At 37.7% G+C, this 27881-nt stretch overlaps 2 protein-coding genes and 1 non-coding gene across 3 annotated transcripts in view; 2 read left to right on the plus strand and 1 right to left on the minus strand.

The window, feature by feature from the left end:
• The window catches only part of LOC137979752 (uncharacterized), a 6050-nt gene extending 5402 nt beyond the window's left edge, over positions 1 to 648 (plus strand). Inside the window, exon 4 of the mRNA XM_068827095.1 lies at positions 1 to 648. This exon is cut by the window's left edge and continues 720 nt beyond it. The gene's annotated coding sequence lies outside the window, so the exon portion shown is untranslated.
• A 669-nt stretch (positions 649 to 1317) lies between these two features.
• LOC137979750 (exportin-5-like) overlaps positions 1318 to 27881 on the minus strand; it is a 43177-nt gene continuing 16613 nt past the window's right edge. Inside the window, exons 13-38 of the mRNA XM_068827091.1 lie at positions 27518 to 27646; positions 26783 to 26883; positions 24755 to 24853; positions 22518 to 22613; positions 21848 to 21889; positions 21633 to 21722; positions 20982 to 21085; positions 19797 to 19886; positions 18929 to 19002; positions 17919 to 17944; positions 17675 to 17737; positions 17099 to 17214; positions 15576 to 15676; positions 12810 to 12912; positions 12208 to 12344; positions 11343 to 11440; positions 9568 to 9614; positions 8903 to 8997; positions 7775 to 7849; positions 6752 to 6810; positions 6006 to 6110; positions 4849 to 4926; positions 4122 to 4196; positions 3961 to 4026; positions 3024 to 3113; positions 1318 to 2234 (exon numbers count right to left, since the gene is read on the minus strand). Of these exons, the coding sequence (XP_068683192.1) occupies positions 2088 to 2234; positions 3024 to 3113; positions 3961 to 4026; positions 4122 to 4196; positions 4849 to 4926; positions 6006 to 6110; positions 6752 to 6810; positions 7775 to 7849; positions 8903 to 8997; positions 9568 to 9614; positions 11343 to 11440; positions 12208 to 12344; positions 12810 to 12912; positions 15576 to 15676; positions 17099 to 17214; positions 17675 to 17737; positions 17919 to 17944; positions 18929 to 19002; positions 19797 to 19886; positions 20982 to 21085; positions 21633 to 21722; positions 21848 to 21889; positions 22518 to 22613; positions 24755 to 24853; positions 26783 to 26883; positions 27518 to 27646 (2306 nt within the window). The 3' untranslated portion in view covers positions 1318 to 2087. The remainder of the gene's footprint in view (positions 2235 to 3023; positions 3114 to 3960; positions 4027 to 4121; positions 4197 to 4848; positions 4927 to 6005; positions 6111 to 6751; positions 6811 to 7774; positions 7850 to 8902; positions 8998 to 9567; positions 9615 to 11342; positions 11441 to 12207; positions 12345 to 12809; positions 12913 to 15575; positions 15677 to 17098; positions 17215 to 17674; positions 17738 to 17918; positions 17945 to 18928; positions 19003 to 19796; positions 19887 to 20981; positions 21086 to 21632; positions 21723 to 21847; positions 21890 to 22517; positions 22614 to 24754; positions 24854 to 26782; positions 26884 to 27517; positions 27647 to 27881) is intronic.
• On the plus strand, positions 14258 to 14330 carry Trnas-gga (transfer RNA serine (anticodon GGA)). The gene has a single exon. It is a non-coding gene; the product is annotated as a tRNA-Ser (tRNA).

The following is a 27881-nucleotide window of genomic DNA, read 5'->3' on the forward strand; positions in this document are numbered from 1 at the left end:
CTACTGTCTACACATTACCTTATCCCCGTGGCTGCACGTACCGTAAGATCTAAGTTAGACTTCCAGCAATCCCCTCTAAATCACTTAAGCCGTACTTGTTGAGTCGATTATTTTTTGTCACGCAACTGAGAGAAATGGCAGAGGAAGCCTGATTCTTTCAATTTCGTGACAAATCACAACTGACTTAAAAGTGCCCCTGTGATAAAAAAAAATAGTTCTTTTTTTCCCTCAGATTTTGAAAGTATGTTTGCTTAACACCTGACTGGCAAAAGTTTGAACTTTGATTTTTACCCAAAGCTGTTTACTTTGAGTGTAAGTTTTGGATTTCATGGGCCGCCATTACTTGCGTTCAAAACTGACCGATTGGACCTCAGAGGGTTGGATCCAGGGAAAACTGATGTCAAAGGCTCGCTAGCTTAAAATTTCAGCATGTGAATGCAGCTTATTATGAATGCAAAACACGAGTTTAAAAGCCAAAACTCCTTTGCTGGATGTTAATTCTGTGGCGTACACACGCATTGCATTCTTAAACTAGTGAGCCTTTGACGTCATTTTCTCCTTGAACCAGCTCTCTCAAGAAGTCTAAGTTTGAAATGGCAGACCAATAAATAGAAAAATTCCATAGTTCCATAGAAATAAAAAAAGAAAGAGTTTATTGATTTTTGGCCACAGGGACACTTTAAAAATGCACTGGGACTGTAAGCAGTCAGTGATGAATCTGAAGTTTTCATGACCTTGACTACATTTTCAGTTTGTTTTGTACAAGTTTGTTATATGCTTCAGCAATACACTAGCTATATTTTCTCAATTCATGTTAGCTCAAGTCACCCTTTATGAGTAGTTAAATTTGCCCTTCGAACAAAAAAAATCACTTGGAACTGTGAAAACAAGGCCCTAATGTTTAATAATTATTATTAAACATTAAGGCCAACGGGATAAGCGCAACTTATTGTACTTTACAGCCACGCAATCCATTTTAAAAATTTCACTCTTTTGTAAAATGAAGAAATATTTATTTCACATCAATGTAAAAAGTGGAATCAAGAGACAAATACCTTAATTGCAAAAACATCATTTCTTGTTAAAACTAGCTTACACAGATATTGGTTGGTAAAGAAAATGAATAGTTTCATATTAATTTTAAGATTGAGCAAGGGAAATAAAAATATACCTTTGAAATGAGTGGTTTGTTTTTTAAATGACACTCAAGTCTAAAATGTCTAACTAACATGTTGAAGATGGCATTATTCAATGGCTTGTAAGAAAAAAATGAGTAGCTTTTTAAGTAACATTGATCTGAGGGGAAGTGGATTGTTGTGACAATAATAAATTATTAATTATTTTGAAATAACATTAAGTCTAACACTTAAGTAAAAACCCAGCAGTTTAAGAACCTGCTGCCAGAAATTTGCCATTTTAGTACCCAAAAATATAAGAACCTGTTTAGCCAAGCAAGATTAAACAGGTTCTTATAATTATGTGAATTAATATTTTACCAAGGGTTTTGACTTTTGAGAGTTTGATTGAGAGTGCAAATTTATCGTGCAAGAAAATACCAAGCTTTAATTACAAAAAATAGTATCAATTATTGATTGCTACAACGAAACCAGGTTTATGTATTTTCTTGTAATCAACAGCCACATTTCCTTGAAGTTCATAGAAATCAAGAACCTATAATTATCAAGAACCTACTTAGCCTAAATTGTCAACAACTGCCTCGAAATACAAGAACCTGGTTTGCCAGACTTCAGAAAATGTAGGTTCTTACATGCAGGTTTTTATTGTATGACTAAAAAACTAAGCACAACTGTAAACACAAACATCTTGTCATTACAATTTCCTCCAATTTGAACACTGAATTATTTTAGTTTCTGCAGTCTTATCCAATGTTTTAATCCCTGAGGGGCTTCTAACAACAATAGTCTAAGTAATCATGACAAATGTAAGACCTGAAAGATTATAGAAGTTGTTGTCCAAAATGTCTTATTACAGACTGTTAACAAAACTACAAGAAAGAGAGTCAGTATTAATTTTTACATCAAGGTTCTGACACATCAATGCACTATTAATTGGCTCATTCCTATAATCTATGCTACCTCCGTATTTTTATTAGGATCAAACAGTTCTGTAAGCCCCGTTAAGTCTTCTGGTTGTTCTGGTGGCGTGATATTTATCTTGATTGGAGGAAGATCTTTAATCTTGATTTCATTCTTGAATAGTTCTGCAATGTTTTTCTGCAAATTAATGAAGCAAGTGTGATATTAGTGCTTCAAAATCAAAAGGAAGAAGGGCATGGCCTATTAATTTTTTATTTACAGACTATGGGTTTATCAATTGGGTTAATGTAGTAAATTGACTACCATAGAGAAATTTGAGACCTGATGTTTCGAGCGTTAGCCCTTTGTCAGAGCGAAGAAGAAGGGCCAATGCTGGAAACATGAGCTTTCAAATTATTTTCTTAAGTTGATAAACCCATTTCGTTGTTTTAATTCCCCACCAAAGCAGCACTACAGCCTCTTTAGAAAATGAACCGCTTTATCTGTTTTTATTGGTACTAGCTATTCAACCCTTTCGACTGGTATACCATGCAATGTCTCACCAGTCAGTGAAAAACAAGGGGGATTTTCCATGGTAAATCATGAGCTAAGTTTGCATTATTTATCTACAAAATGAAAGAAGAGGACAATGAGAAGGTTCTTTGAATGCTGATGGCACTCCAACAGCTCACATACTATTCTATTGGCTATTTTTTTTTTTATGAAATGGTTGTCATATTGTATGAGTACATCTCCTCAATGTCCTCAGCACTTTTATGGTGAATCTTGTGGCATGGGTGTCCAATAAGCCCTCTGTGAGCACTTGCAAAATGTCCTTCTAAAAGCCCTGTGCCAGAATTTTTTGCCTGTGCGAAAGGGGTTTATAAAGGAAAGCACCTACTTGGGGGGAGGGAATCGAAGATCCTTGCCTATACCCTATCTAAGAATTTAATAATTATGACAATAATAATTATCTTGTTTTCGCACCCCAATAATCCCAGTCACAAGTTTCCTGAACTGCTCTCGTTTTCTCTTTTCTGCAATTTCTTTTCCTTCAAAGCAAAGAGCCTCGAACATCTGAAAAATGCAATTTATAAGTAGTTACAGGGTTCGTACGGGTCATGGAAAACCTGGAAAGTCATGGAATTTTAAGAATTTCATTTTCCAGGCCTGGAAAGTCATGGAATTTTATGGTTGGTCATGGAAAGTCATGGAAAATTATAATAGATGTAAATGGTTGATTACCGGTAATCATTGCAGCTGCTGTCAAAGCAAGGATAAAATGAAACAAAGACGAGTTTCTATCAAACAATCAGAAGGTTGGTGGACAGAGGTCGTTAATTTATTCAAATCAAGTTTTACTATAACTGAAACAACCCAAACCTTTACAAAAATGCTAACCTTAGGCTTATAAAACTATATTATTTTTAGGCCTAATGTTAGCATTAGTAAAGTTTTGGGTTGTTTCAGCTATGGTATGGTAAAACAGTGACCTGCAACTCTAACTTGCAACCTGCAGTTGACATCCTCCATATTGAATTATTAGAAATTTGGAAGTCAAGAAAACACAAGCTATATTTAAGTTGCTCTTGGATGTACCTTAACCCTTTCACTCCCAAGAGTGCCACTTATAGATTTTACTCTGTCTAACGCCAGATGATTTTACTCGTCAATGGGGAACCCCACAGGGGTGAAAGGGTTAAACGATTCCTTACCTTAAGTGCTCTCAGAGCACTGTCTTAATTGGCGAATGAGTTAACAATGGAGAGCGAGACATATAGAGTTTACTCTGTCTAATGACAGCCAATTTTACTCACCAATTGAGGGAACTTAGGGTGTGACTGGATTATGAGCATCTTACATTCATGATGAAGCAATTATTTCAAGACACTCCAGAAATTTAATAAAGAAGTTGTGAACCTACATGTAGATCATCCAAGGAGCAGTTTGTTTGAAGGAGCACCTGTTGAAGGGATGAATACTGAGGCCTCTGCAATTATAGAAGTACAAAATGTTGTCAGAGTCTACACCAAAATTTTATGTACCAGTACCATCAGAACTGACCAACGAAGGTAGTGAACTCACCAAAAGCTCATACGTAGAAAGTCCCAAATGTATAAGGTATGGTTCACTGGGCCCCTGGCCATTCACATGGAGACCCTATAAAAGAAGACGAGATAATAAAAACAATGATGATGACGATCATAACTTTAACATAGCCCCACGTACACTTAGTTAACAAACCTTAATTAGGATAATTGAGAACCAAAACAGGGTCTAATTGTTAATTAACATAGAAGAAGTGATTTTGAAAAGCACTTTGACACTATAAAAAACTGTGATAAAATGTTTCTAAACATACTAAAAGCTAAAACGTTTTAATGAAGTTCTAAAAAACTGCCGAAGTTTCCAAGTCAAAAAAGTAAAAAAAATGGAAATTGATTATAAATACTAAAGGCACATTAGATACAATAATCTTACAAGTTGAACAAAAAGCATAGCAGGATTGGAATCTGCTTGAGTATTTAAAGAAGGCTTGAGTTTCCAAACTTTTTAGCTTTGGTATGTTTAGAAACAATAATTTTAACTTAATTAAAAATCGTCATCATCCACTGATTAAAAATGCACACACAAAAACTAACTTATTTCCACAAACTAACCCATTGTACTTAACAATAAAAATTCTACTCTAAAATTAATGAAAATTCGACAAAAATTATTAATAGAGTCAAATAAAATCATCGTCATCATCATCATCACCTAATTGACAAAACACCTCGAAATAATCGAAAAAATGTGACGAAAAACAAACCTTTAGTACTTGATAGAACAACTGCTGCACCACTGACTCGTCCAATGCTGTTCCTGACTCTTTACACATCACCAAAATCTTAAAACCATGATCAGACACCCATAAAATTTACTCTTTGATGAAAGTAATGTCTTTCTAAAGGCAATACTGTACTGGCACACTAAGTTTTTAAAAAAGACAGTAGAATATTCCTGGAAACACTTTTGCCTGTGAGTTTCCGTAGGATGATCATACTTTACTTAATAAATTTATTATAATAAAAATTATGACTCCTGGGTTCAAACCATTTATGATTTCTGTGGGAGATTAAAAAGTTAAATTTTACAGAAGTCCCCAAATAAAAATGAGCTAATTATACACAAAATAAATTATTTAATATACATATGTAGGTGAAGTTATTTTGGGGCATCATGCACTGGTCCACTATTAAAGTAAAAGGAGCATTGTTTTGCAACCCAAAATGAGGTATTTGCGATCAAGTGTGCTTGGTTAAAGGGGCTAGGTCACATAATTTTGGGCAATTTCAGCACTGATCGAATGGTCATAGAATTAACTAAAACATCAAAATAACTGTTCAAAACTATAGAAAAACTCTAACAAAACACAGGGAAGCCAAGAAGGGACATGGATGGACAAAACTGGAGAGGATTGAAATGGATTGAATTTGGGCAAATTTGAAAAGCGTCGGCCCACCTTTTTTCACATTTATATCAGTCTATATCAAAATGTCATTTAAAAAGCTGGAAAATCATTCTCAGTTGTTATGTGGCCGTGATTTTGCAAATGAAAAACTCTTGCTCTGCCAATTTGACGTTTAGAGCTCATAAATTAACAAAATTAAGCAAACCTAGCCCCTTTAAATTAGTCTTCGTTTCTGCGTTAGCCCTTTGTCATTCGCTCTGATGAAGGGCTAATCCTCAAAATGTCAGCTTTCAGATTTCTGTACAGTGGTCAATTTACTATATCAAGCCAATTCATAAACGCTTTTCTGTGTTTCATTTCCCCACCGACCCAGTATCAAATACCTTCTAAAACTGTAGCACATTATTGGTAAATCTGATAACAAATCCAACAGGTGTAGGCAATCATCACATCACTTCATAAGAAATGCACCTTTTCAATTTTCATGTTGCAATCAAACATAGTATTATACTCACTTCTTTGATGAATGCCATGGCAAGACGTGAGGCTTTGTGGCAGACAAATGAATCTGGCCACGTTATACACTGAAAAGCTGTGAACAGTGTCTGCATGGTGATGCCCTGAAAAAACACAACCCCACAATCATGTCAGGCTAGAGTCTTCCATATGGCCAATTCCTCAGGCTTTATGTTTACCAACCTTGCAAGTGAGTCATGGGAAGCAAGGCAAGAGCCCCTTTAAACATACCATATATGCTTATTTTACAGTGAATAGCCAGCAGCTAGGTAAATCGCAGTCAGAATAGCCTAATACATGTAGACAATTTGTATTTGATCATTACTAATGACGAGTATGTCACAAATGTGTATACGGAGAACATCTAAGTTCATGTTCTAGCCAGTGGCTGCTGAGTGGTTCCCAGACCTCAGTGAGGTGTAAAGGGCAAGTCTATTCACTTTTACAGCATAAAACAAGTAGCTACTGTAGGTACTAAATAACCCAGATGAGCCTTTCACTAGATGCATTTAATAGATTAGTCGAACATGTATTTGATTATTTAGTATGTCACAATGAAGACCTGCATTCACTAATATGAAAGTAATTTCAGAAACAAAGAATATAATTTTATTATTATTATTGTTATTATTATTATTATTATTATTATTATTATTATTATTATTTGAGCCAATGCTCTTTTTTGAATTTTGACAATAACAATATTTACTTCCCTCAACAAGTTTGGTTTGAGCTTTCCCCTTACCTCTGTTCTAAGAAGAAGCATACCCAAAGACCCCAGTTTGGCATGGTAGGCATCCAGACCTATGTTCAACGGGGAAACAATTTGAATTAAAATAACCCAACATAGTTGACAATGAAACTGCAAAATGCAATGAAAATTCAACCTGAATTCATTCTGGAATCATTCTTACATAAAATTAAAATGTATAAATCACAACCAAGTATTGGTTGACTAACTGAATTTTGATAAGCTCATAGCTATAGGGAAGTTAAGAAACAAAAATGTTTCTTCAAATATTCATCAATTCTGAGATAAATCTAATATTGCTAACTCTGTTGCAAAGTGGAGGTTGGGTGCGTAAGATATCCATGAGCTTCCATTATTGGCAGCCAGCTCCACAATGGAGACTGCTCCAATGGCAGGGAATCCTGGCAACTCAGGTATGAGTTCCCACAAAGCACAGCTGAGAGGCACCTGTCACACTGATAAAAAAAGTAGCAGAAAGGGAGGGGAGGGAAGGAAAGGGAAAACAACCGCTAAAAATGATCCTCAAACACGCTTTTCCCACTACACGACCACAATGCTGCAGTTTACACGCTACATCACACAAGCCCAGGATATCACAGAGAAAGCACTGACCCTGACCATGCATGGCACATAAGCATTAACTGTTGTTAACTCTGTTATGTTACATATAACTGTGTTAAAATGTGCCACTGCAGTGTACAAAACTATGGGAGCTGGGTTGGAGTAATGGTGACAGCACTCACATTCACCTAATGTGTCCCAGGTTTGGATTTCATCGCATTTAGGTTGAGCTTGATCAGATTCTCAACTCTGCTGTGTGAAATTTTCAACTGTGCACTCAGGTTTTTAAATTTTGCCCCTCATCAAAAACCAGCTTTTTATTATTTTGATGTGCATTCTTGACTTGATTTGATTGGTTCGACGCTAATTGTGTTTGGCCACAATAAGCTTAATATTTATTAACAACCTCTACATGGGCTCAAAAACCCTTTAAGTCCTCTTTAAGGTGATTCTCACCTTTAAGATCATCTTCTTCAGTAACCTCCATTCCAGTTGCTGCATTGCTTTCTTTTCTTACCTCACAAGCTAAAGCTGAAATAAGAGTACAATAATGAATATGAGAAATGCAATATCAGTTTTACGCCTTAAAACTATACTTCTCTTTCAATACGAATAATTTCTTGAAGACAGTACCAGAAAGCACAACGGATGAAAGAAATGTATATAATTTCTATTTGACGCGCAGGTTATAAACAAAATGTAGAAGTGATCCTTGCACTTAATTTTATTACCGTATCTCTTATAGACACCTGAAAAATTCACGCAGCTTCAACGGGATTCAAACCCATGAACTCTGAGATGCCAGAGCAATGCTCTACCAATTGAGCTGTGAAGTCACAGTTTGGGAGCAGGTCAATTTGTTGGGCTCATTTTGTTCCCATGAAAGGACTTGACAAATGAAAATTGACCTGCTCCCAACTGCATGGCTTCACTCCTCAGTTGGTAGAGCATTGGACCAGCATCGCAGAGGTTATGGGCTCGAAACCCTGTAGAAGCCGCTCATATTTTTCATGTGCCTGTAAGAGACAATTATTTATTGCTTATGTTGTCCAAGGCAGTTAAGTGCAAGGACCACTTTTACATTTCATAGAAAGCATAATGTTTGGATTTTGACAACAATGTCTGTTTGCAATATTGTGTACAAGTGTGTAGTCCATAAACACTATTTCCCACTGGGCTTTCTATCTAGCCAAAAAGTCAAAAAGACATCAGTTTCTTTTAGGCAGCATGATTTTATTGGCTAAAACTTGAACAATAACTTAAAGATGCATGACATATAATAATTTATTATGTTGTTAATGTAAAGTACCAATAAAACTTTTGTTTTTCATTCATTCCAAACCTATGGTAATTTCCTCTTTGGACTATCTCCGAGCAGCTTTAGTTAGCAAACATCTCCAAACATCTACCCTTAACCCATCGACTCTCGGGGGTTCCCCATTGACGAGTAAAATCATCTGGCATTAGACAGACTGGCTGGTTTGGGGGTCAAAGGGTCACTTAATTTACACTTATAAAATAATGTATAATCATAACATTCAATTCAATACATGTTCATCACAACTTTCAAGAGGAAATGCTTACTGAAGACTTCCAAGCAGTCTTTACTGACAATGCAGACCAGTTGATCTTCAATTATTTCTTTAGATTCCACATCTTCTGCATCTTCACCTGCCATGCTATGACAATAAGCAATAAGTTTGTCAGACCGGCCACATGAGCAACCATCATATTGGAGTATGAGGAAGAGTTCTCATAATGTACGGCCTCAGTACATAAAACTTGAGCTCGTAGTCATTGTCGTACTGCAATCGGAAGGTTGCTATTTGCTTTTTCTGTGCAGCTATCACTAGCAAAACACAAGCTCTACTGTCAGTCAATCAATATCAACTCAAGGTAAAGTCTCTGTTACAATCCTAGAAAGGCCCATCAGGCCGGCACTTATCGCCAGCTTCTGTAGCATGAAGCCACTAAGGAGTATTTCCACTCCCCCCTGGATGGGATGCTAGTCCATCACAGAGTTACCCCAGCATTTTTGCTGGTACCCATTTATACACCTGGGTGGAAAGAGGCATTGTGAGAGTAAAGCGTCTTGCCCGAGAACACAACACCATGTCCCCGGCCAGGACCCGAACCCGGACCACTCAATCCGGAGTCGAGCACTCTAAAAAAGAGCCACCGCACCTCCCACAAGAACAACTCAGACAACAAAAATAATGACCCCATTGAAACAGGGCGACCAGCATTACCTCTCAGCTTGGTGTTGCCTGACAATCTGCCATTGCTCATCTAGGTACTAAAGCACAGATTGATCCACAATGGCAAAAATTTAATACATTACATAGTTTACACTAAAGATAGTCAAATAATAAACTAGAAATAAGAAAACACTCCTCAGTTGAGATGAAAAAACCCCTCACTGGTACCAGAGGAGAGTGTTTACTCACATGAACCAGATAACTAACTAACTATTAACTAACTAACTACATGTAACTGAAGGTATGATGTTAGGGAGCTTAAGCAAACAGAAGCAACAAGAATGCCATCTTAAAATATACATTCATGTTATTGTAATCACTTCGTGACTATTTCAACCTTTTCCATATCAAACGGGTGTGGTAGTTGCTTTAAAATGACACTGGTCAGAACGGTGCTTAATTTAGGGGAGAAAATGAAAATTTATCCTCACATACTGACATTCTTCATAATACCTCATATTTGGCCATTTCACATTCCTGTTTTGCAGACGATGGCAAAGAAATAGACAAAAGTGAAAAATGCACGTCTATCTCATGCAAAGCTATTGTTTTGGCCCACTAAACATGCAAATTTGTGATGTTCTCGTTGCCGTCACCGTTGTTGTTGCTTAAGCTTCCTAATTTCTTTCCTCAATGGTGACTTGGGGATACATGTACTCTGAAGAAATGTGAGAGTTCCTTTGCAGGGCCGAACCTAGAGTCATCTCTCCAGTTCACCTACCAGGGTTAACAATTTGCATTGCCGCCATTCAGTACACAAAACATATAATTTATAAAACTGTGTTAGGGATCTGGTCAAAACTATTGTGCATGCTTGGGACCCACTTTTTGGGGGTGAGGGGTGAGGAGGAAACCATAGGTCTGTCCAAACATGAGGAGGGGATTGGTAGGAGACCATGGGTCTGCTGTACAGACAAGGGGAGGGACAAGGTAAGAGACCATGGGTTTGCACAGACAGCAGGGGGATGGACTGGGTGAGAGATCATAGGTCGGTCCAAACACAAGGAGGGGATGGATAGGAGACCATTGGTGTGCTGTACAGACAAGGGGAGGGGCAAGGTAAGAGACCATGGGTTTGCACAGACAGCAGGGGGATGAACTGGGTGAGAGATCATAGGTCAGTCCAAATACAAGGAGGGGATGGGTGGGAGACCATGGGTCTGCTGTACAGACAAGGGGAGGGACAAGGTAAGAGACCATGGGTTTGCACAGACAGCAGGGGGATGAACTGGGTGAGAGATCATAGGTCAGTCCAAATACAAGGAGGGGATGGGTAGGAGACCATGGGTCTGCTGTACAGACAAGGGGAGGGGCAAGGTAAGAGACCATGGGTTTGCACAGACAGCAGGGGGATGAACTGGGTGAGAGATCATAGGTCAGTCCAAATACAAGGAGGGGATGGGTGGGAGACCATGGGTCTGCTGTACAGACCAGGGGAGGGACAAGGTAAGAGACCATGGGTTTGCACAGACAGCAGGGGGATGGACTGCGTGAGAGATCATAACAAAACAAAACAAACTTACAACCTTCCAAACAATACTATCAAAACTTCAGCTAACTGACTAGGTAAAAAAGTAACGGAAATCACCCTCCTAAAGACTGGTATATACCTCTTTTTGTCTCGGTAGCAGTCTGGGAATTTTCCTAGTTAAATAACTTTGCATCACTAGTGAGCAGCAGGGATACATATACACAAGTCATGAACTAGATAATTTCAACTATATCACTTTCTTTTCTTCAAAATATTGAAAAAATACCAACAGTACCTGGACCATCCAAGAGAAGAATGAAGACGAGACAGGAACACCAACATTCATTTGGTGACAAAGAGGGCAATGCTGGATAAATAACTTCATAAAATTACCTTCAGCAAGTCAAAGAAATTTTAATGCAAATATGAAACAACAACACAACACTCACATACACATGGCCGTTCCTGTGGCATGAAGCGACCTAGAGTATTGCATCTACCCCATATACAGGATGCTTGTCCATTGCAGGGTTACCCTGGGTACCCATCTACATACCTTGGCTAGAGTCTTGGCCTCAAGCTAGGGAACCTTGGGGTAGGAGACAGGTGTGTAAACCACCACATCACAGTCATTGCACATGCTATGATGGCCAACTTAGTGGGGTGTATCCTACAGTAACTGTAACAGCATTGTGCTGTACAGTATCCTGTGATTTGATTAGGACTGACTAAGAGGTAGAGAAGTGAAGTATAAAAAATTATGTTACAAAAAATAAAACTAAAAATAAACTATTCTTCTTTCCAGTGTTTCCAACTACAGTATAACAGTATGGCCCTTTAAATCTCACTTGATCAGTACAAGGTATGTCAAGACAAATTTAGCAATCCCAAATTTCTGCAAGCTCAATCATACACCATATTCCAAAATGGCCACTGATTTATGCACATACAAATTGGCCCTTGTTGCCTCGTTCAAATAAGGTAGTCAGCTGCTTTCCTTTCTGAACAGCCACTACTTTCTTTACCAAATGAGCCCTTGAATCAAAACTAATGCCCAATTTAAAGCAAACATCAAGAAAATTAAGACTGTGGTAAACTTTACTATTATGACATTAGATGGCCAGATCATGAGCCCTGAATTTGACCATTTTAAAGGATACGTACGACAAACCTCAATCTGTAGTTTGGCACATGGATAAGCGACTTAACGATATTATCTACCAGGAGTTGAGACAAGCCTGGAAGACTGTAGAAGTCATGAGTAAGGCAGGCACCAGCATATCCTAAGGCATGGTAACTGAATAAGAAAAAGTGAACACTTTCAGACACAACAGCCAGTGTGACAGGTTTCTGCTATCAGCATTCACGGCTGGGTTGCAGCAATTTGCTGTTTCCAGGAAGTATAATTTCAAGGGTGCCTCATGTTAACTACAAACCCATAGTCATGTTACCAAATAATACTAATAGTACACTGAGTGTTTCTGTGTGTTTATTAATATCATTATCGCTTTAAGTTTAGTTATTGTGGAGACTAAATCAAATAATCAAATCCAATAATTTTAGGAGAGGGGAAAACTGGAGTAGCCAGAGAAAAACTTCGTGCAGTAGAGAATAGATCCGACAAAAATTCAAACCACATGATGTGACACTGAATTCTGGAATCAAACTCATGGAGCAGGGTGGGCCCTGGGGTGAGAGTGCTTGTGTTCCATCGACAGGTTTGTAACTAAAACAATACAACAAAGATAACAATTCATCCTACCATGAATCTGCTAAATGGTACAAAAAGGTCTTTGAACTAAGAATGGGGTTAAAAGTAGTTGCATTTTCACTTCGATCTTTCACATTCACATGGCCCTGCAACACTAAATGGAAGAAAACAATGTGTTTTACTACAACTACTGCTTGTAATCTTGCAATCTGATTGGCTAATTTGCCATTGTCTGTAAGAGTCTAGATAACACTCCTCGCATCATGCTCGCGTCAATGTGTCATGCAATGTAACAGCCAATCAGAAACACTCAATGAGTTTGGGAAATAAACCAATCATTGCATAATTTCTTTGTTAGTGTCATTGTCTTGGTCATGCTCTAAACTAAACATTTTCTTTGGCATTGATTATTGAGATAAAAAAAAATTGAATGTGGTTCAGCCTTGTCTGTACTCTTCTCAACAACAATAATTATTATTATTATTTGTCATCGCAATGGTCAAAATGTTGTGGACTTATGACACGCAGCCAACTGAGTCCACAACATTAATCATACGTCATCAGGATGACTTTTGTGTTTTGCAATTTTTGTTTATGTCAACCCGTAACATTTTGTCCTGACCATAAACGTTACTTCAGGAATAGAATATTAATTAACTGTTACCAAATTTAAATTTACACTCTAACCAACAGAAAAGTTATTTAACTCAGGTTCTAAAGCCTTAAACCTCAAGACTTTAACAAGGGAGAGATTCCTAGACAACAGAACCTACTGACAGCTAGAAATTAAGTTCACTGTTAACTAAAACTTCAGTCACCAACTGCAGGTGCAAAACATAGGTCACAGGTCATTGTTTTACCAAAGAATACATCCTAAAAGAAGAAGTATCCTAAACATTCATAAAATTAATGCTAACCTTAGGCCTAATTTAGGATACTTTCTGTATTGGTAAAACAATGGCCAGTGACCCGTAACGTGTGACCTGTGTTTTGTACCTGCCGAGTCCCCCCTGACACAAACTCACAGTAACCCTTGAACCACTTGACTTTAAGGATGAACTTCCGCAGTTGGCAACCACACAGTAATTCACAATAGTCCACTTCCACAACAGTTCTCTATAGCTTCCGTAGCAGATAATTAACCTTTTCCAAACTGTTGGTCTCTTCCGACAACAACAAACGACTCGCTAGTTGAGTTCTTATAATTTATATGATAATTTCACAATCTAGAACATTCTGGAAGCTTACAATACTGCTATTTGACGTGATGAAATGGTATATGAAATGAATCATATGAACTGCAGATATGAAATCAAGTGAAGCTATGATCTTCACAGTTACGAACGCAATTTTTACAATTGCGTAGAGAAGCCGAAGATCATAGCTTCACTTGATTTCATATCCGCAGTTCATATGATTCATTTCATATACCATTTCACCATTGATTCATTCCTCACGGGACCATTAGAACCCACAAATGACCAGCTCTCAATGTCAGTGGCTTCATAGCTCAGTTGGTTAGAGCGTCGCACTGGAATTGCGAGGTCACGGGTTCAAACCCCGTTGAAGTCCTGAATTTTTCAGGCTTCTCTATGCAATTGTAAAAATTGCGTTCATAACTGCGAAGATCATAGCTTCACTTGACTGCTATTTGTGTTACATAATCTATTAGAATGCTCTAGATTTCTCTATAGCGTGACCCTAGAAAGTTTGAAATATTTACATTGCGTGACAGACTGACAATTTTCTCATCTCTTGTCATTGCCCCACCGAGTAATTTCATAGTCTCACATTTAGTTCATCGCACGAGTATCCTTGAATTGAATTACCAGCAAAATGGAATCACGGAGTGCACTTCAACTTCAAGGAAACTAATCTTACACATGTTTTCCTTATGAGAACTGCAAACATGAAACATGATTGCTTGAATAGCTGCAATAGTTTTTGATTGGCAATTAAGGTTTTGCGCGGATCGTTTCACTTAATCAGTCATTTCAGTTATAACATTCTTCGCAACACATTTACTTTTTCCTGCAACCACAGTTTGCAACCACATAAACAGTGAAAAAGACCATTTAAATGTTCGAATTGGACGTTTGCTTCATATCATGTTTACTGGCCATTTGCCTTTTCCTGTTTATATCCAAAAAAGTGTTAGTGTTTTCCTATTACATTCATTATGACTTCAATAAATTTCTTAATCTACAATTAATGCTTTGGTGAGCATTAAAGACAACAGTCACAACTTGGGCAAAAACGAGAAGCAGGGAATGTTCTGGCAAGGTGTAGATAATACCCACCTGCCGGTATGGACCACTGGATGAGGGGCCTTAGCACGTAGCTGAGGGGGTGCCTCATGCCTGTATTGCAAGGCGGGCATAGTTGCTAGCATAATGTCCTGGGACCAAGTTAACCCAGTCCAGTGAAGTAACAATATACCCCCTCCCTAACGGGGCCTCAGCACAGGGCTGAAAGAGTGCCACAGACAGCAATTCCCCACCCACATTTTACTAAAGAGAACTATTAACCAGGTTACAATATGCTTGTAAGGAAAAAAAATACAAATGAGCTAGAAAGCAAAACGGGGGAGAGAGGGAGGGGGGGGGGAGGGATTAAATTGCTGAATGGAAAAACAGAATAAGTTGAGCCTTTGGAAAATATGTGAAACCGAGCAGGCTCACATGGTGGGATGAATCAAAGAGCCAAATAAGGTAGTCACCTGATGGGAACTCGTGCTCTCCTCCCAGGCTCTGCCCAGTATTTGCTTAATTAAAGGCTTTAACATCTATTTTATTCTAAAATATAATTTTATTTTACCATAGATTGCACTTTTGTCCAGTTCATGCATGCTTAGTGCGGCTGGATATTCACCAAACATCAAAGCCTTGACAGCAGGATCATACAAACGGTTCACACATCTGCAAAAAAAAAAAAAAAAAACCTATGTAAGAGTTTGGCCCCAGTTTTTCAAAGGCTAGATAACTTTGTTGTTGTTGTTTGTTCGTGGGTTACAATGATGACCAATGTCACTGCATTCACTGGTTGTGTGTGTCTGTGACTGATTGGAACAAATATCTGTGCATGAAACAATCGATCACAAATTTGGCATTAATGATTGACGGCTTGTTTGGGTGGAAGACTGCAATGACCTTTTCAGACCTCTGTGCTTCTGTAATCTTAATTAAATATGTAATAGTATGTGGTATACCATGATCAAAAAATCAAATCTTTTTTTTTTCTTTGGATTTCAAAACACTAAGTGACCCAAGTCTTAAGCCTTAATTTAAAAAAGACACTTGTTTATTGCAAGGACTGAACTCGACTTTCGAATTGAACTTGCCAAAGACCTTGTAGGTGGTTTCACCAATCAAAGAAACGCAGCTTCTGGTCAGGTCAGGTAGAAGGTGGTCACTGATTGACTTACTCCCTTTGGAAACGGACAGTGCATGCAGTGCCTGAAGCAAAAGCAGACAACCTTTTGCAGAATGGCCTGCCAGCAATGCGATGAGTGCCCTTGTTTGGCACATTTCCAAATCACATTGATGACCTAAGCTAATTTGTCACAACGGTGTTAAAATCAAACCAAGGAATGAACATTAAACCTCTATTTGATATGAAAAATCTTGACTCCACTTGCTTAAAATTTATTTAATTGTATTCAGGATATTACGTTAAACATTTCAAGTTCTGTTTGGCATTTCCTCTACAAAATAAGGTTTTTGGCTTTCATATTTCCACTTCAAGTTAAATACAAGTATAAATAAATTGTGCAATTTTCATATTCTAAAATCTTTAGCTTGCTCTAATTCATGTTACGGTCACCATATGGCAGGATACTTGTCCAGAATTGAAGATCATTTTCACTTGTTTTGTCCCTTGCTTTGCAGTGTTCGAGACATAAGACAATACATGACATTGTATTACAAACATGGTAGAGAAATTGGGTGTCACGTTTCCGCAGTTTCCTGTGGTGTTTCAAGGATTAAAGATCAAGTCCCAGTTGTTCGAAAGGCGGATAGCGTTATCCGTCGGAGAAATCACTATCTATTGTATAGCGCAATTGGTTTCATTATGACTTATCCACTGGATAGTGATTAATCTGGCGGATAGCACTATCCATTGTTAGAACAACTGAGGCCAGAAGCATTGAGTGAAAGCATTAGCTGGACAATCAAAGAATAAAAAACAGTGACAACAAAAATAATACCCTGTAATAATCAATAACTATCATAAAAATAACAGTGGTAAACTAGAGGTCAACAATACTACGCTAAGCCACTCTGCTCCTGAACAGCAGACAGACAAACACACATTGGTACTGAAAATCACAGATCACTTACTTTGCAAGCTGGATAAGATTGCCGAGTAATGGCAATACATAGGGTGCACATGGATTGCGCACATAAGGAGTGCCATCAGGCATCGACCCAATGGACAGCCCTGTGTTGGTCGCCGTCTGCACAGAAACAAGTAAACTGGCTTACAACTGACTATCATCACCAAATTGTAGAATGTTAGAGAGTAATAAGTAATCAATCAATAGCTCTATGCAATACTCAAATAACAGCTCCATAAGTACAAGGAAGACAATTTGCACATAATTGTGTAAGACATTTAATTTTTGTTTTAATTGATAGTCATTTCAAAATTTGTTACAAAATAATTATTACCAGTTCCAGTTAGCAAGTTTCATCCACCAGGAATCCTAATATTTTTCCAAATAAATTACATTCACTTTGTATTCAGCCAAAACAAACTACATTAACCCATGAATTGAAAATTCATTATTCCTGTAAAAGAACAGTATTACATGCATATGACTGTGCAGTCTTCTACAAGGACTTTGAGAAACATTAAAGTATATGAGGTGAAAAGTGCTATACTTTTTAGTAAGCAATAAGGCCTGTCATACACACCTCAAAGGTAATCAACACACAGCTTCGAACAATAGCCATTATTGTGATGACGCCTAAAATTACCTGTAAAAAAATAATGAAACAATAACTTGGAATAAAACAAATCTACCATTAATAGAACTAGGCACAAAAAAATGCACATAGCAAATAACTTGAAAAACAATGCAGGGAGAAGAGAGCTTTCACAAAATAAAAATCACCCTGATACACTGTAGTAAGAAAACCCTTAAAGTTTGTAACTTACTTCAAACCTCCTTCTCTTCAACTCCTCTGAAAATTCAACAATAAATGAAATTATACAATGTTTGATAGTTTGATAGTACATGTAGTTCCAGGCCTATAGATCTGGAGTAAGGCTGCCTAGAGACTTTGTTTCAAGGTCACCAGCAGCCTCACTGCCAATCAAAGGCTAGGTCGCAGAGCAGGAAACTGTAAAATAACCAGACTGTAATAGTGACAGATAAGATCACTTGAATGATTAATGAATTCAGTTGAAATACTACTTGAGATACATGTACGTCATGGTGAGGTGCTTTCCAGATAGCCAGAACATTTGGAAATTTGGGACTACCTTTCAAGGTAGTCCAGTAACACAGGTCTGACAAAAACGTCTGACCAACTCGGTGTTCCCATTGTCTAACCCTCACATAATGATCATTTGAATCTACAGTACCACCTTCTTTTTCCATGTCACCTCCTTGAGACCTTTGCTCAGTAAAATGAGCAGCAGGGCAGTTTTTTGCCGAGCTAAAAATATGGTCAAGGTCAACAGTTGCCATGGGAAAGCACACCTCACTAAAATCTCGGTAATTGTCTGAATGGGGTTTTCAAAGTACAGTGCTGCTCAAAGATCAATGAACTCCATAATAATTATATATATACGTGAGTACAGTACCATAGAACGTATGATGCCTATACACATGTCAACATACGCATATGTCCTTCTTGTACACATACAGGTACAGTTACACCTGTAAAAGAACTCATTCATTTGACCTGGATTACCAAGTACAGTATAATTATCGTCAGGAACTAAACTTAAAACATGCCATAGTGGACTCCACAAAGTACACTACCTTCAACTTTACTTTCTACAGAAAAAAACAGATTGGTACCCTTTAATTCCCAATTTTGAAATTCTTGACAAGTTTCCCAGTCCTCTCAGAACAAGCATAAACAACTTTGCTTATCTCTAGTATAAAGTAGCCAATCACGACAGTACACAAATGTACCACAACATAATTTTATGCATACCATTTTGAAAATAAAGAGCTGGGTCTTGGTCCAATCCCAAGAATGCAACCAAATTTTGTGGAGATGAGACAGCACTATTGGAAACAAAAAATTAGCAACATTAATTGTTAATTAAAAGAGATTCCCATGTTCATTAAAATTTCTTATTACAAGGTATACTACCCATAAAATACCTAAAAATTATGACTTCATTTATCAATGTTGATACTTGAAAAATAATTATAGCCTGTAAAATTAATTAAAAGTACTGTAAAATTGATCTGTGCAACCCAAGTACATGAAAGGTTTATTTTTTACCAAAGTCAACCTAATCTTCCTGAAAACTTAGTTCTGACAAAAAAAAGTAGTTGCAGGTGGCTTCGAATGTCAGCATTTTATTAAAGTAACACTAATATATAAACACTTGGCTGTAATTCATGTTCACGCTGCCACTCCTAATAGTGCCATTCATAGATATCACTCAGACTTAGGAGAGTAGGGATAATGCAGGAGCATCAAGTGCTCTTCTCCCACCAACCAAGTTTATGCTGGTCCTCGCTTGTTTTTTCAATTTCCAAAAACCAGCATGCAGTGGCTGAAAGAGGGGCCTTGATTTCACAGAAACATTATACTATTTTTGTTGGACTTTGTTAAGTTGTCTCACTTGCAATATTATCAATATCATTGGCATTATTGCCGAAACTAGATTACTTTACTTTAACATTGGCAGACCACCTGGGAGCAACATGTACCATGTACCTTTCAGCTTGGTGATTGGCTGAATCAGCTGAAGGCACATAATTATTATTATAAACAGAGAAACAGAAAATAGGTTTATGGTTGCACCAATGTCACCATTGGCCACCTATATCTTTCCAGAAAAACCTACCTTTGCATTTTTTCACTCAACCATATTTCCCTGATGGGATCTGTAAGTTCACGAAGGAATGCACTTTGTTTCTCTGTACTAAGCTTGTTGCTAAACAAAATAAATAAATACAGGGGACAGCTTTTCACCACAGTTGACACAAAAGGTGTAACAGCTACAACATTGTAGATCGAACACCGAGAAATTTAGCTTTGTACAGCATTAGACTACAACGCTTGGAGTTACTACATACGGTACATGTACTTTCAAACACCAGGGGAACCAAGCGTAAGGGAACCGAATCAGGAGAGAGTCCCCCAAGTTATGGCTGGCTTTGTTGAATCCAGTTGTGCAACAGCCCTCACTGATTAGTGCATTGTCCATAATTGTACCTGAGAGTGTTGCAAAATGGTCCAAAAAAGCCAAATTCTGGGGGAGGTGTGGGGATATCAAGTCGATGTTCTCAAAACTGGCCGGTCAACGGCTCAAGGAGCCACCTCCCCAGAAAGTTTGACCACCTCCTTCCAGTCAGAAAATGTCTCATTTTATTATGACGAGGTGAGAAAGAAAAAAAACAGACAACACAATTTTATTTCTAAAGTAAAGTCACTGGAGGTGATAAATTATAAAGGCTTGAAAAAAAGCTTGTTTGACGTACAAATTCGCGTCCGCAATATTTTTTTGCATTGTGCATGTGAAATGTTTATTTTATTAACATTCCAGTATTTCTTATCAGACACCATGCAAGTGTGAAATTCCATATGTGAAATTTCGTCACTCTAAATCCCCCAGATTGCACCAAGTTGCATCTGTGAGTGTCTAAATTTAAAAAATTTCCAAAGGGAACATGCCTAGCTTGCACCCTTTGGGCACTCGCTTGGTTGCCTTTGGCACCAAAACCGTCACCACTTTCCTTATAACCTGCTCCCCAAAAACATTTTGAGAAGGCTGCAAGTACAGTTGTAATAGACATCCTTTTCTCCTATAGGCATGACTGCAACTTGGTGCAACTTTCGACGTATGCTTTGCAATATTTGCATTGTTGCTACCTGTACTTTTATACTTCCTTCAAATAATTTCCAAAATGACACACAACAGGTCCCAAATCATTGTGCCTAGTTTTACTAGGATAAAAAAGGCAATAACGTCCATGTACATTTAAGTTAGATTACAGGCCCAAACAAGGTTAAGGTGAAAATGCAATACCTGGCAGTAACTAGAGCTTCTGTCAAAGTCAATCTGTCTTTGATAGAAACAAGCTCTCCCACAAACAAAGCCTGCACATGCTCTTTTAAGGCATCAAAAATGGGCTAAAAAGGAAACAAAGATGGTCGTTATTGCCAATGCCACTACTATTATTTCACAATTATTATAATTAATGCATCGACTCCAAGGAGTACAATGTAATATAATTTAGTCTGTCTAACACAAGACAATTTTACTCGTCAATGGTGGTCAATCAGTGGCACGGTTCAGGAGTCAATGGGTTAATGATATTTAAAATTTAAAACAAGTACAGTGTAGTGAAAAGTATACTTTAGATACAAAGTATTTTTTAATAATCATACCTTGGTAATTGTGAAGAAGAGCTCCCCAAAAAACCTGTCGGCCAACAGTCGGTCAACAGTCGGCCAACAGATGGCCAACAGTCATCCAACAGACGGCCGACAGACGGCCGACAGACGGCCGACAGTCGACCAACAGGTTTTTTGGGGAGTTCTTCTTCACACAATTACCCATACCTTAACAATTATTAGTACTCAAAAATAAAAATAAAAACTTTGGTCAGTTATTATCATTAATTATTTTTCACTTCTTAAGCACTTCACAGATTGAATCCTATTACAAGAAATTTACCACAAGTAGTTGCCCAAACTCTTTGCAAACTCTAGACACTGCACCACTTGCATGACGTCGAGCATGAAGAACGTCAGCACTCCATGGACCCTTAATGAAGAGAATAAACCAGCGTCAGTATCACAATAAAGCAGTACCCATAAAAAATAACTAAATGTGGTTGGATCACTGTATTCTTTGGTTATTTAACCAGCAATGGTTTAACATTCTTATACCTTTGGGTCTCCAGTTGTGTTGAACAGGACCACAGTGAATAGCTAACAACAGAGAAAGCAATGCTAATGTGAGTTTTTAATATTAATTTACTTCATACATCATTAAGTAATTCAATTTGCAACTGATCCAAAGCTGTACTTAATCTTATCCAGTGAACTAGTCATTACATTCAAGCCTCAATTATCAAGACTTCTCAATTATCCTGAATTTTGTCTGGCCCTAAATGTTAATGAATATTAACTACGCTTTCCTTACAAGACAAGTGCAATGTTCGCAATTTGCTTTCCACCAAGGAAACTCCTAATACAGGTAGTAAACAGTTCAATTGCCCAATCATGTTACTGCATTACAAATGACGTCAAAGCGAAATGTTGATCTCTTTCCAAAAAGTTCCATGGAGAGATGACATTGTTTGCATCCATGTTCGCTAAAACAATGAAAATTCATGCTTGTTTGTTTTTGTTAGATAAGCCAATGAAATGTTCTGCATTTTTGTTCACGTTCTGTTTTTACCTTTATTTTATCAAGGTCATATGAAAGTTGCGTTATTGTATGTTACGTGTAGCTGCTATATTGGTTTGTTTTCTTAAGTGCATATCCCATCTGCTGGATATTATAAAGCATAAAATAGTTTATAACTTAATTTTCACATCTTCAGCTTTTCTTCACCTTTCTAAGAACATCCATGAGCAAGTCTTCATTGTACTTAAGAAATGGAAAGAAAGAATGCATGACTTCTGTCACACTTGCGAGGATATGAGGGTCCTGAAAAAAAATACAACAAAAAACTTGCCCACTTTTCTTAAAAGAACTAATTATTGTTTCTGTTGCTAAGAACTAAGGCAAAATGATAATAATCTTTCATACTATTTCTTTTGAACCTGTTGTACAACAAAGATGATTTTTCCAAAACTCAAAATAATGGAGAGCAGATCAAGCCACTTATAGCTGGTGAAGATGTTTGTCCATCCATTTGCAAGAGAATTTTCAGAAATGTTACCATGACAGAACTGGTTAATTAACTGATTACCGGAAACGCACAAAACTTTCATTGACAATGAAAGAATTCATTTGAGTGAGTTTTAGTTCAGTTAATAGCACGTTTTTTAATGGAGGTAAGTCAGCCGCTAACCAGCTTCAGCAGTTTTAAGCATCATTGGAATTAGAACTGATATTGTCAGAAATGAAAAGGAGTTGAAACAACAGTACTATTGCATGATCAGCATAAATTATTATTCATTTCAGTAACAAAGGCGAAAGATGATAGGCTAGTTGCCTGACTACAGGTAAAAGAACAACTGAAAAATTAGAGTCCTAGGCAGGAATCAAACCTGCAACCTCCATAAACACCTGCCGGGCGCTCTACCCCTTGAGCTACAAGCACGCCTTTATCTAGGTTCTGAATGGACAATGCATCCTGTTGTTCTGCAGGCTTTACATGCAATGTCGTGCATGTGAAATTTTCAAATGCAACTATAGATATTTTAAGGCGAAATGTGTCTGTGGGAAAGATGATAGGCTAGTTGTTTGGCTACAGGCAAAAGCGCCACTGAAAAATCAGAGTCACAGGAAACGAAATGAAAGGAAAGGAAGGAAAGGAGAGGAACTTTATTTACGTGTATAGTCATTCTAGCGCTTGAGCATTAATTGGGAACACTGTAAACTGAATCAACAATTAACGTAAATCAAGTCAAATGTTAGTTTTGGAGGAGAGGGGAAAACCAGAGTACCTGGAGAAAAACCTCTCGGTGCAGAGTAGAGAACCAACAAACTCAACCCACATATGACGCCGAATCCTGGGAAAAGAACCCGGGCCACATTATTGGGAGGCGAGTGCTCTCACCACTGCGCCATCTCTGCACCCCACAAACATACAAACCTAAGACCCCTGTAAACACTGGTCTATAATACTATTGGTCCATTTACAACCAAGATAAAGAACCAACATGAACAAGAGTTCTAGTAGCTAGCTCAGTGGGTAGAGCATCCAACTGGTGTTTACAGACGTTTTAGGTTTGAATCCTTTTGAGGACTCTGCCAAGCAACTAACCTATCATTCGGTAAAAAAAAGTATTCCGCTCAGAAACCCCTGCCAATAGAGCAGTTCACGCTCTTAAATGCATCATGGGTAATCAGCGCAACATAGCAGGTTTGTATGGAAATTCAAAGCAAAATAAACTGTACATGACTCAACTTTATAGACTTTCACCTTCATAAACCAAGCAAATAAGTTCAAGTTCACAACTGAGATGAACTGGACTTGGTATCTATTTTTTGGAATTCCTACAAATTGCTTTTTTGTCTCAATAGATTCTCTGTAATTTTGTGCCTTTGGAATTACAGGAAATGTATGTCAGAAACTTTGTTTAAAATAAAAATAATAATTAATAATTCCTACAATAGCCATCCTCTGCAACTTTATTCAGCGGCACCTTTGAGTGCATATCCTCTGATTTGAAAATAAAAAACCCCAAAATGAAAGAATTCTTTTCATCGTTCTGAACTTCCAAACGTTTGAATTTCTCTCTATCTTGCCCTGCTTACCCATGATGCACTCAAGAGCATGAACTTGTCTATTACTTTTTTTTCACCAATTGCATTCAACACATTAGAGTGGTTTTCAATTGAGTGTCGAAAGTAATTAGCGAATTGCTTTGGTTTATAAGTACTTCACTCAGTGATTGGTTCAAAGTTCTCACGCCAATTTTTCAACCAATCAGAAGTGAAACCAAAACCAATCATGGCTCGCGCGTGCACATCTTCCCACGCTTTGTGTCGGGAAGTTTTCGAGTTTTGATTAGTTTACCGGATTGTCTCCGTCCTTTTTGATTGGCCAAAGTAATTACTTCCGCTCTATTGTATTATCTAAAACCTGTTAAAATGTGATAACTATTTTTATGTCCTACCGTAGAGTCCACCTCTATAACAGCCTGAATACATTTTCTTGCCAATTCAGTAAACCCTAAAGTGGTTCCCCGGAATGTTACTTGGCCTTGGATAATCTCCTGTAAGGGAGGAAAATGTTTTTTTTAAATTTATTTTCGCAATTAAAATTTGCAGGGAATGTTTCAGATCAGGCCTAAGCACTGACACTTTTTGGTTGGGTTATGGTTAGTGCCAGTACTGGCCAGTGGCACTTTATTAGTATAAGTATCAATGTTAATTGTCCTTCGAATTCAGGGTTTCAATAACCACAACGGTGGAATTGGTGGCTGTGATCTTGGCACAAATCCAAACACAATAGCCTGCTTGTTGGCTAAAGAGGCAACAGTGAAATGCCCCTTGGCAATGGTAGGCCGCTAGTAACTGGCTCTTATTCAAACCCCAGCTCTCCTCCCATTTTTTCTTGTTTGCATGTCTCTGATTGTTAGTCCACACTAAGGCCTGTTGTGCTACAAATCCTGTGTGCTGTTTATTACTACCTGTGTCAGCAACTAGTGAAGGTTAAGTTTCAGCAATACCTTTTTAATTTTATTTACCAGTGGCTCAAACTGTTTTTGCCTTATACCAGTGTAAGCAGTTCGGTAATACTAGTTAATAAAGGCACAAAACTTTAGAAACAGGCCAGGCATCTTTTGCTGCTTAATCATGAACATCAATAAAGCAATTAAACAATGCAGAATTCTCAAAATGGATAGTGTTGTACCAACCTAAACAATCGATAGTACTTGAAAAAATAGAGTTACCTAAAGGTTACAAAGTAAACTTAAGTCACTTTATTTAACGTCGGTAGTATCTTCAGTTACGAAACTGGTATCAATGGAAGCCAACGGTGTGCCCTTTACCCTTTAAAGCTATAGCTACTTAGATCAGAGGAAAGTTGAAACAGACATTGAAGTCACCAAGGATCGAACCAGGGTCCTCTTGCTTGGAAAGCTGCATACTAGCCAACTGAGCCACGACTGCTCCTTTCACGGAGCAGAAACCGTTCACAATTTTTTCCAAAAACTTGTGCCATTGTCTGCTCTCCTTTAGCTTATCTTCAAGATGTTGTTTCAGATCTGTACCATTTTGCGGGTATAAAAATGTTTTTTGTTTTAGTCTACTGTACACTTCTGGTTGGCAAAACTGTACCACTGTACATAAGTTATCAACTGGTCAGCTTGAATGAGTGAAAAAAACTGAAAAGCCCACTCTTGGCCACAACTTAAATTAAGGTGGCGTGTGCGGATGAGACCAACGCTACCTGAAATTTTAATGGAGTGCATGCAAAACTGATAAACTGAAGTAGCGTGTGTGTGTAACTTTGACGTAAATGATTCAAATTGACAGTTCAGCAAAACAGTAAACTCCACTTTAATTCTTGGATCAGTTGCTTGGATGTACAACCTCATTCCCAGGATGTCTCTTCTCTGCCTCCATTGTCGTTAAGAAAAGACCCTGGTTCACTCTGTTCACATGTCTGCCAGAATCTGGATGGTTCACCAAATGTGTTTTAGGGGATGGGTGGCAATGTAGGTCTTGTCAGCATTGGAAAGAAGGGAATCAGCATGCAATTGATTTTGTAGCCAGATGATCATCGACAAAACGGAATATAACATCTGCTCTTTCTACCTTTTTGATACTTGCATTGTAAGATAAAGATTACTTATTGAAAAAATGCCTTGTCAAACGAATACTATTTCGGCCAGTTGCGGGATCAAAATACAACGAAAACACTAATCCTAGTGAGAAAATGTTTGTCGTCAGGTGCCATGTGACCAGCATGAACCAGGGTCTTTTCTCAACGACAATGGAGGCAGAGAAGAGAGACCCTGGGAACGAGGTTGGTGCACGTAATGTTTTAATACCTTTGGCCCATGCAGTCATGTTGAAGTCCACTTTACAATGGTTGTGAAAGTGACTGTTATCAGTCACACTTAGTCTATTAAATATGTTTCAACAACCTGAGTCTACCATTAGTCGTTTTCAGAGTCAAGTCTTTTAATACAAACCTGATGATTTTCCACTTTAAAAAACCTTGACATAAAAGCATCAAGGTAATGGGTGAGTCCATCCCATTCTCGTTTTGCTTTCTCATTCTCACGAGTGCCGTCTGAAAAAGTTATACATTAATTTTTGCAACTAACATTATGTTAACTATTAATGATGTTGATGTTGTGGATTCAAACACATAAAATTATAAACTAAAGTGATGACACCATCTGTGACAAGAGGCTACTGGTAGCCTTTACTATGCTCTTGCCTCTAGTCTCCATGGCAAATTTATTGGTTTGACCCATGGACTCCTAGAACTGAGACATCATAGATGGTTATTGTCTAATGCCAGACAATAAATTTATTGCTTTATTTGTCAAATATGGGGCGGGAGGGGGGGGGGAGCATTCAGGAGTCACTGGGTTAAATGTCTATAAAATTAAAAATTAAAGCCAAATTAAAGCCAATCAGTTTCCAGCTTGGCAACACTTGATGCAATCAGTTTCCATCTTAGGTCACACAGTAGAGGAGCTGAGAAACGCATTATCTGAGTTTGAAAAATAATTTAATTAATCAAAATAATCATCCTTAGATAAAAATAATTAATACTAAGCCATCCTGTCAATTACATGCTTCCTCAGTTTAAAATCTCTAGAGTGCTTTAGTCTTCATAGTGTTCATACAGTGACAAGCTGATTTATACTGTAAGCAAACTTCTCCAAACAAATTGGATGAAAATGATATGAGCATACCAGCTTCCTTTGTAGTCACAGGAGCAGGTGTGGTCCTTTCCAGCAACCAGTTAGCTCCAAACAAAAATGTCTCAACTGGATATTCCAACGTTAATACGCGGACTATGTCCATGGTTTCACCTCTCACTTCTGAAATAAGACAAAAATTACAAGAACACTATTGATAACAATGACTGTTTCACAACTATTAAGCCATGAGCATTTGTTGGATGTGAGTTAATTAATTGCCTCTAACCATCTAATACCAAACAACCATGAATGGAATTCATTAAACTTAACTCTAAACTGTTTCAATTTTACAAAAAACAGGTGAAATAACTAAAGTTTCTTTGTGTGGTCTAAGGTATATGTTGTAGTTCAATTT

Source organism: Montipora foliosa, chromosome 12 (assembly GCF_036669935.1).
Source record: "Montipora foliosa isolate CH-2021 chromosome 12, ASM3666993v2, whole genome shotgun sequence".
NCBI lineage: Eukaryota > Metazoa > Cnidaria > Anthozoa > Scleractinia > Acroporidae > Montipora > Montipora foliosa.